The sequence below is a fragment of the Salminus brasiliensis genome, chromosome 17 (assembly GCF_030463535.1).
Source record: "Salminus brasiliensis chromosome 17, fSalBra1.hap2, whole genome shotgun sequence".
NCBI lineage: Eukaryota > Metazoa > Chordata > Actinopteri > Characiformes > Bryconidae > Salminus > Salminus brasiliensis.
In genome coordinates, this window is record NC_132894.1 from 1,595,601 (window position 1) to 1,605,657 (window position 10,057).

The 10,057-nt window shown below is 40.6% G+C and overlaps 1 protein-coding gene across 1 annotated transcript in view; it reads left to right on the plus strand.

The window, feature by feature from the left end:
* nfia (nuclear factor I/A) overlaps positions 1-10,057 on the plus strand; it is a 166,582-nt gene that overhangs the window by 92,134 nt on the left and 64,391 nt on the right. Inside the window, exon 3 of the mRNA XM_072661103.1 lies at positions 9,791-9,857. Coding sequence (XP_072517204.1) covers positions 9,791-9,857 — 67 coding nt within the window. The remainder of the gene's footprint in view (positions 1-9,790; positions 9,858-10,057) is intronic.

The following is a 10,057-nucleotide window of genomic DNA, read 5'->3' on the forward strand; positions in this document are numbered from 1 at the left end:
TGGCCAAATTGGACTTCCAGTCGAAACCACTTCACTTTGTCTTAGTTATTAATGAATAATAAGACTAATAACAGAATAATAACCCTAGAGTTTCAAGAATCGGGTGACGGATTGATTGGCTCTAAACACTAAACTTAACAATACGTTATAATATCAAATTAAGCTCATAGGACCCATAGATTAAAGTGTTTCTTTTCTTTATTCCAATCTAATCTCCATCATAATTGTAGTACAAACATTTATAGCATTTATAGCATGTGCTTAAAAATATGACCTGCTCCCTGGGTTCTGTTTTGAGTGTTCCTCAAAATTCCTCAAAAATAGTATTAGATATAATATAGAGTTATCTGTGGGAAAAGATTAGGGTGGATAAGCTCTGCGTAACTACTTAACTTGAGTCTTAGGTTTATGTTATTCACTTAAAAAAATCTATATTTATGATTTTTTAAATTTCTTTAAGTTTTTGAAGCAGTTTTATGTTGTGTACTGTGTCGAGTCTCAAAAGCACAATACTGATTATTAATAAATAGTTAGATGTTTAGATTGGTGTCAGACAGTGGTTCAGTTTGTGTTGTGTTTAGCCCCCCGACCACTAAAGGACAGTGATTTCTTCGGCCTGCTGATCTGACTGTTCTGATTGGATAAAAAGTCAACTTTTTTACGTATAAAAATATGTGCAGATCATGTTGGTGTTTTTAGACTATAACAGTTTTCCTAATTTTTTATTTAAATAAATTCAATATCCAAAATCGCAGTATATCACAATATTCTAAATCTTAATAAGTAAATATTCTAACTACTCAGAGAGTAAAATAGAGTTATTACTGAATAATAAATCTTGACATTAGTGCATTCTAAGACGTCTAGGCCTCAATGGGTTACAGTATTTAGGATTTGTTTCAGGTTGTTTTGTTATCTGGTGCCGAACAGCCCAAGTTTGGTTCTCCAGCTGAGTCTTGGTTCCTCTCAAGGTTTCTTACTTCAGATCTGAGAGACTTTTCTGTACTGGCTTGCTTAAAAGAGGCTCTGTAAAGCCTTTCTATTCATATTTAAATTGTATTGTTGTGACTTTTACTTAATTTGGACTTTTTTATTGTAAAATGTTCTCATTTTTTATTTAGTACTTTTTTTATACATTGCAATAATTCTCATTCAGCTGGTTCTAAAAAAGTTCTTCTCACTTTCTCAGCTCCTCTGGCCTTAAGTGAAGCTCTAAAGGAATGCAGGGGCTTCCGAGAGCCCCACAACGTCTCTCTTTCCTCCGTAGCGTCTGGCGGTGAGAAAAATAAAAAGTAAAAGAGGGGGAAAAAATCTGAGGGACGATACTTGTGAAAACAATGCTCCGATCCCTGGAGCTTCACCTTCCATTGATAGGCCAGAAAGGGCCGTTTGTATTTCTAAATTAAGTTTCTGCCTCCTTTTATTGGGCAGCGTGTTCCTGAGGCCGCTGCGTAAAAGGCCTTTTGAAAGTAGGGTTTTAACACACAATTGGATTACAGCGAAGCACTTGGTGAGAACGCGACGGACTGAAGCGGAGGACCTGCGAGAGGTACAGATGGTTTAGTGCATGCATAATCAAACAGGCCAGGCTGCACACACACACACCACCCTCCACCACCCACCCAGCACCAGCCCCCCTCTCCAAACCCCCTTAGCCTGGCCTGGGAGGCTGAGAGACAGGGGGTCTGAGAGCAGCAAGCCAGGGGCTATAACACTCCTCCAGCCCGGCCTGCCGGCAGCGGCCCTAATGATCTAATTAGGGAATCAACCCGTTGACTAATTCAGCAAGCACCGAGACATCATATCCGTACCAGGGCCTGTTCTCTGCTGAGGAGCGTGTTAGCTTGAGATTGGGGTGGGCCTGGCTGAGGTTGTTGAAGCGCTCACACACATACACACACATCAGGTCTGTTGGACAGCAGAGTGGATTTTATGATGGTTCCTGTGTGGAAAAGCAGGCAGGAACACCGCTGTTACACAAGCAGGAGCTAGCGTTCGTCCAGTTCTGTGGTTCAGATCTTAAGAAAGTTGCTGAGTCAGGCTTCTTTACAGTGATGGTGAATAGGAACTTCAGAATGTACAGCACTAACATTTTACACACTGTCCAAAACCACCAGTGAACCAGAGCATCTGCTACCTAGTCTTTATTACAGTAATAGGAATGGTACAAACCTGAAAAAATGTAAATAGTGATAAATAATTATATATAATAATTTTAAAAAATGTGTTTTTTATGTAAGTTTTGTTTGGGTTCTATTTTATTTTCCTAAAAAAAATCTTTTTTTTTGAAAAATAAACAGTGGAGTTGTCTACTATACTACATAACAGCAGTGGGTTAATATGGTGGTATTTGTTGTATAGTAATAAATGCATGATCTAAGCATTTCGAGGATATGGTCAGTGCTTAAAGAACACTGATCTGCACTTTTCATTACAATCAGTGTAATTAGTCTGGTCTAGTCCTCTAATGGGATTGATTGATTGATTGATTGATTGATTGATTGAGTCTGGGAGAGGATTTGAATGGTAGTTTATAAGAATCTGACGCTACTGATGCGATTGTGAAACAATATTTTTTACCACATCATCCACCTTTACTGTATAGTTCTACCAGAGCCATAGTAGCAACATGTATAACATCACTTTCAGAACTAAACTGAGGCTCAGATTTCAGAATTAGAGTCAGAAATAATTGTTTGTTCTCAGGGAAATTGGGAAAATGCAGTTGTTACAGTTGAGAATGTTAAGAATAAACATCTATAGAAGATATTTAAAACAAAGAGAGAAAAAAATATATGTACATATATTTATCTATCTAAACTATATGAATGTAGTAAAGAATATAGAATATATGAATATAGTCAAAAAATGTGGTAGATATTTGCTAAAAAAATTATTATATGAAATAACCAGCCTCACTTTAGAGTGTGTACGATTTTCATAACAAACAGGCCAGCAGAAATGGTTTAAAACAACTTATATAAAATAAAATATTGATACTTTAACTTAATAAACTTTAAAAGTTTAGTTAAACTTAGGTAAAACTTATTTTGAAGATTTAAGATCTATTAAAATACACATTTTTAGTGTCCAGTAAAGTCCAGTAAATGTAAATATGCAGTAGAATTATGAATATTATTATTAATATTCTAATCCTATTCAGAGAAAAGTGGAAGTGTACTTCTTAGGTAAAGAAGTATCTGTATTTAAGTACAAGTACATGTGGTGAATATCAGAAGGTACTTAATTAAAAGGAAAAAGACAAAATTAGACATTTGTAAGTGTAAATTAAAAAGGTAGAGAGTAAAAAGTACATTTTCTGTTCAGAAATACTCCAAGTACAAATCTTACACATAGCAAAGTATATTAATGAAGTACAGCTACTCAATTTAGTAACTGCACTTCCTTACAATTACATATAGTATAGCGATGTACTTTGTGCTACAAAACAGTTAAGTAATTAAGTTCAGTTAAACTTAGGTATTACTTATTTTGAAGATTTAAGGTCTATTACAATATAAACTTTAAATAAATAAATAAAGTAAAACACGCCAGAGTGGTATTGGTTGGTTATGCAAAGCCATTGTAAATGTTATTGCTCTGAAGCGTTAAAATTTTGTAACAGCAATGACCGAGAAACAGTAGGGAGGTCATGTCTGACCAGTATCTGATCTGATCTGTATAGTAAATTGGTACCTCAGTTGTACGTTGGGTAAATTACGATGGTACTGTAATGTATTTAACATAAATACACAAAATTTTACATACATAATAACTGCTGTCATGCAAAAACAACGTATCGTATGTCCAGCTTTACAGAAAGAGGAAAAAACCTTCCTAACTTTCACTTTCTTTTATTCCAAGTCATTTCAAGCATTTCTATTGGTCCGTTTATCACGAAATGTTGGTACAATATAATTTTATATAAAAAGAAAACACTGACCATATGTAAACAGCTACATCATGTACTCATGTATTTAGGCCACAAAGGATCACTTAAGAAGACGTCACAGTTGTAATGTCATCCCCCGTCCTAGTGGCAGGTGCTTTCTGATGCCATTACACTATGTGTGCAATTAAGGCCCTTATCCCCTGCGCTCATAGGCAGGGCTCCCCAGTCCGGAGCGGAGGGGCTCTGGGATTAGTCCAGGTTTCCCTTTTCTTCCCCCACACTCGGATCCACCACCTCCCTTTAGGCCCGAGTGTGAGAACAAAATTAGAAACCGATCTGGACTATCCCTCCCCTGTCTTTCACTCCGTAGCAGAAAGAGTGGCTTGTTATGCACTTGTATAGGTGGGGGTGGAGGAGGTGGAGGGGGTGGTGGTGATGTTGGGGGCGGTGAACAGGCCTGTTTGTGCATCTCTTTAGTCGTTTGTTGTTTAGTGTCTTTTTTTATGTTTATTTCAAGTTTTTTTTGTGTGTTTTTTTTCCCACTCCCGCTCTCTCAGAGGGTCCTCGACGGGGGGTAAATGCAGATGTGACACACTGAGTCTGGGTCTCACGCCTCATTTGCATTTTTAATTAGCGATGGGTTCGGCGTGTGAGAGCACTCGGTTGTGTGTGTGTGTGTGTGCAGCCGGAGAGACTGTGTGAAAGTAGTAGTAGCAGCCCCGTGCGGCCGCCCCCTGCCCCCTCGCCTCCACCTCGCCGCTTTCACGTATCTCTGGGCTGTTGCTGGGGGGACGGCGGGCCTTTTTTGTGCGGCGTTAGCCCCGCTCTCCAGATTGCCTTTGTTTTAAGCTGTTGATGCAGACAGCAGCACCAGGCTGAATGCAAACAAGTCCCTAAATTGTTTACTTTGTCTGGGAGGAGACGGAGGAGATGGAGAGGATGGAGGAGATGGCCAAACTTCTCTTTCCCTCCCACTACTGTTTTTCTCTGCTGGTTTTGGAGGGTGTCTGTTCTTATGCCACACTTCTGCAGCCTTTCACTACTTTTCACCATAACGTTTTAGTTTTAGGCCCCTAAGAATCATTAGAATTAAGGATCAACATTTAAATACAACCCCTATCAGTGGAGTTCTACCAACTACACTAAACAGACAAAAGTATTGGGACACCTCTGATTCAGTCCCGTTCAGGCACAGCTGTATAAACTCCAGCCTCTAGTCCTGCAGTCTGTCTTTCTTCCACACATCAGTGAAAGAACGGGAGGTTCTGAAGAGCTCACTGAACTCCAGCGTGGTTCTGTATGTAATAGGAGACACCGCTGCACCAACAACAACAAGTCAGCTGGTGAAATTTCCTCCCTCCTAGATCTTCCTCCATCAGCTGTGAGTGGTGTTATTATTGAACAGTGGAAGAGTTTAGGAGGAACAGCTCACAGAGAGCAGCTCAGTATCCACAGAGTGTCTGTCAGACCACGTAAAGCTACAGAGCGGGGTCAGGGCCGAGTGCTGAGCTCCTCAGAGCAGAGTGCAGAAAGGTTCTCCTCATGGAGTCTAGTGTTATTTAGAGTTCTCCTCAGATCAACACCTGGTTTGGTGGTAAATCAGGGCTTAATGATGGTAAATCAGGTGAGCTGCTGCTGCTGCTGCTGCTGCTGCTGCTGATGGAGGTGAACACATCCTCCACGCTGTGCTGGCTGGACTGGGGGGCGTCCAGGAGAACCCTGGAGGAACCGAGCTCTGTTCTTCAGACTAGCTCACCGACAAGATCTCACTACTTTCTTTCTTCAGAATGAGAAGCTCTTGTTTCTCCTTTTTACTGGATTTATGTTCAGCTGCTTTATCTGTTCTGAGGAGATCTGGAGCTTCTACAGTAGAACTCTCTCACTGCTGAGAGACAGGATCTAGAAGAACGTAATTAGGGGCCTAAAAGCTCTGTACAGGACTGTATATTGGCCTTGTGTCGTTGGTTTGTGGAGAATTGTGCTGTTGAATGGTGTTTCTGGTGGTGTGGGTGTGGGTGTAGACAGATCTTGATTTTTTGGTGTTTTTTGTAGTATTTTGTGGCAGCGGTGAATCCGATGCTTCGCCGGCTCGTTCTCTGACGGGACTCTGCACCCTGAGTCACTGCAGACCACTCGCTCGCTTTGAGTGGATATCTGTAATATTTCTCTCCCACGGACAATTTTATCCGCAGTGTGAGATCAATACTCACCCCTGCATCTAAATCATGCACAGGGATGGGAATAGGGGTGGAGGGAGGGCTGAGAGTGTGTACGGTGTTTTGCTTTTTATTTTGTACCTTTTTTTTTGGCCGACAGCATCGGGACTGACTGTGCTGGATCTTCAGAAGGCCCCTGTATCGTCGCTGTTGCAGCTAATGGTGCTGTTAACCAGCACTTGTTGGAGAAATTTCTCCCATCAAATTTATAGGGCTTTTTTTTTTACGAGAGCTGCAGCACATCCAGGTCTGGAGGGTTCTCCATCCAGCCTTATTTCCATAAGTGCTGCGACTGCCAGTAGATCACCCACCTCTCTCTCTCTCTCTCTCTCTCTCTCTCTCTTTCCTGGCTTCTACTTAAAGTGGCTGTTGCCAGCAGGACGGCGGCTAGACGCCGATCTCTGACTACACTGTTTAACTCGCTCGTGTGTCCAATACGCCGAGGCATTTATTCACGAAGTATAAATCTCCTCAAACAGGAGAGAAAGGAGGGCCAGAGTGGACGGCCAGCCAATGATAATTTAAGGTGGACTTGTGTGCTCTAGCTTACATGAGTTAATGGAGGGATTCATGGACTCGGTGCAGTTTCGCTGTATATTATCACCGTCGCCGTTTTTCACTTTTTGACATAATGTGAATCCGGCAATTGATATTTACATGGTGTCACGATTTCATGATGAACGGACCAATAGAAACGCTCCAAAATGGCTTGGAATAAAATGTTTCTACATTAACTTCCATTAAAAGTTATGTAGGTTTTTTCCTCCTCCTGTAAAGCTGCTGTTTGGAAATAGGAGGCTTTTGTGTGGCAGTGACTGCATACTATTACAGCCTGGCTGAGTTAAAGATGCTATAGAGGAGCTAAAAAGTTTTTATTATATATAAAAGTATTATTATTAATATTCTAATCTTAATCAGAGAAAAGTGGAAGTGTACTTTTTAAGTGAAGAAGTATCTGTATTTCAACACACTTATCTACTTCAAAGCACATGAGGTGAATATCAGAAGGTACTTAATTAAAAGGAAAAAGACAACATTTGAAATTAAATTAAATTTTATTATTTTAAAAAAAGTATTAAATTAAAAAAAGGTAGAGAGTAAAAAGTACATTTTCTGTTCAGAAATACTCTGAGCACAAATCTAACACATAGCAAAGTATAGTAATGAAGTACAGCTACTCAGTTTAGTAACTGCACTTAATTACAATTACATATAGTATAGTGATGTACATACAAAGTATTTTACAATTACAATTCCAGTAACCAGTAATTTAAGCTCATATTAATTGAAGAGTAATTGTGGGTAAACAGTGCTGTGCTGATGTACGGTAGCACACATATGGCCGTCAGTTCACTCTGTGAACTCTGTGAAGGTGCGAGGTGATGTGGATGGATTGGGCAGTTTGGCCTGTATTGCTGCAGCACTGCAGTCTGTACAAACCCAGCCTCCTAATTACCAGTGTGTTCTCAGCAGGACTGTCCCAGGACTGTCCAAGTAACTCTATAGGACCCCACTGCCAGCCCTAAGGGTCAGCCCTTCCCACTCTCACTGTTCATCTTTGCCTTGAGTAAACAGCATGAAATGTAAGGATTGTCTGAGCTGTGTGTGTGTGTGTGTGTGTGTGTGTGTGTGTGTGTGTGTATGAGACCGTGGTAGCAGCGAGACAGGGTACACTACAGTACTATAGACTACACTGTACTGGACATGATGTCACATGTGTATATACTGTACCGTAAATACCATATAGAGCTGGGCAATATGACAGTATTTTATCGTATCGTGATACATTTTGTTGTATTTTGTTTCGTGGATATTTCGTGGAATTCAGCATATTTTGAGTAAAAATCACGGTACTCAGTATAAGACAGTATTTGGATAGCAGTTTTAAAAAATATTGTGATAAATATCGAATATCGTAAAAAATGTCTTTTTAAACATCATGATATCATTTTTTTCCATATCGCCCAGCTCTAATACAATAGCGCGATCCTTAGTCACTACATTACATTTCCATATACTCATGTTTGCTGTCACACTGTATATATATATTAGTTAGGAGTGCAGTATTTGATTGCATCTGTACTTTCTCTTATCGCACATCCATTTGCTTGCAGTTGTCTGTGTACGCAATACTCTTTAATGAGTGTATCATGGATATTGTCAGTGTCTAATTAAAAATCACAGTACTCAGTATGGGAGAGTATTTGGAGGCAGTTTCTATAAATTACACTGTTGGTGCATTTTGTCTACATGACAAAATATGGCACTGAATATCATATATCATAAAAAATGTGATATAAAAATGTTCCATATCGCCCAGCTCTAGTTATATTTCTGTTTCATGTATTTCTATATAATAAATCTTTACATTCTACAAACTCAGATTCACTGCTACAGTCTGACTCAGTTTCACTACTACAGTCTGACTCAGTTTCACTACTACAGTCTGACTCAGTTTCACTTCTACAGTCTGACTCAGTTTCACTACTACAGTCTGACTCAGTTTCACTTCTACAGTCTGACTCAGTTTCACTTCTACAGTCTGACTCAGTTTCACTACTACAGTCTGACTCCGTTTCACTTTTACAGTCTGACTCAGTTTCACTTTTACAGTCTGACTCAGTTTCACTTCTACAGTCTGACTCAGTTTCACTACTACAGTCTGACTCCGTTTCACTTTTACAGTCTGACTCAGTTTCACTGCTACATTCTGACTCCGTTTCACTTTTACAGTCTGACTCAGTTTCACTACTACATTCTGACTCAGATTTACTACTGCTAGTCTGACTCAGTTTCACTGCTACAGTCTGACTCAGTTTAACTGCTACAGTCTGACTCAGTTTCACTGCTACATTCTGACTCAGATTTACTACTGCTACAGTCTGACTCAGTTTCACTGCTACTGTCTGACTCAGTTTCACTTTTACATTCTGACTCAGTTTCACTGCTACATTCTGACTCAGATTTACTACTGCTACAGTCTGACTCAGTTTCACTGCTACATTCTGACTCTGTTTCACTTTTACAGTCTGACTCAGTTTCACTGCTACATTCTGACTCAGATTACTACTGCTACAGTCTGACTCAGTTTCACTGCTACATTCTGACTCTGTTTCACTTTTACAGTCTGACTCAGTTTCACTGCTACATTCTGACTCAGATTTACTACTGCTACAGTCTGACTCAGTTCACTGCTACTGTCTGACTCAGTTTCACTTTTACATTCTGACTCGATTTACTGTTTAAGGTCTGATTTTGTCATTAATATAAATGCTCTCTCTCTCTCCCTCTCTCTCTCCCTCTCTCTCTCTCTCTCTCTCTCTCCCTCCCTCTCTCTCTCTCTCTCTCTCTCCCTCTCTCTCTCTCTCTCTCTCTCTCTCTCTCTCTCTCCCTCCTCTCTCTCTCTCTCTCTCTCTCCCTCTCTCTCTCTCTCTCTCTCTCTCTCTCTCTCCCTCTCTCCCTCTCTCTCTCTCTCTCTCTCTCTCTCTCCCTCTCTCTCTCTCTCTCTCTCTCTCTCTCCCTCTCTCTCTCTCTCTCTCCCTCTCCCTCTCTCTCTCTCTCTCTCTCTCTCTCTCTCTACCTCTCTCTCTCCCTCTCTCTCTCTCTCTCTCTCTCTCCCTCTCTCTCTCTCTCTCTCCCTCTCCCTCTCTCTCTCTCTCTCTCTCTCTCGTTCTCTGTACAGAATCATCACAGTCCGAAAGTCCGAACCAGCCCAGTGAGGGGGACATTAAGGACCAGCCGGAAAAACGGTGAGCCTCTCTTTACTTCAGTGGGTTTTTCTTTTTTTTTTGGTCAAAGCAAAACTAAAACTACAGTAAAGCCTGAACATCACACACACACACACACACACACACACACACACACATAGCACTTCTTTCTAATGAGCAGCTGTCCTTGTGACTGTTAGCTGCACCCAGCTGATACGTGTGGAGTGGGGCTGGACGGGGTA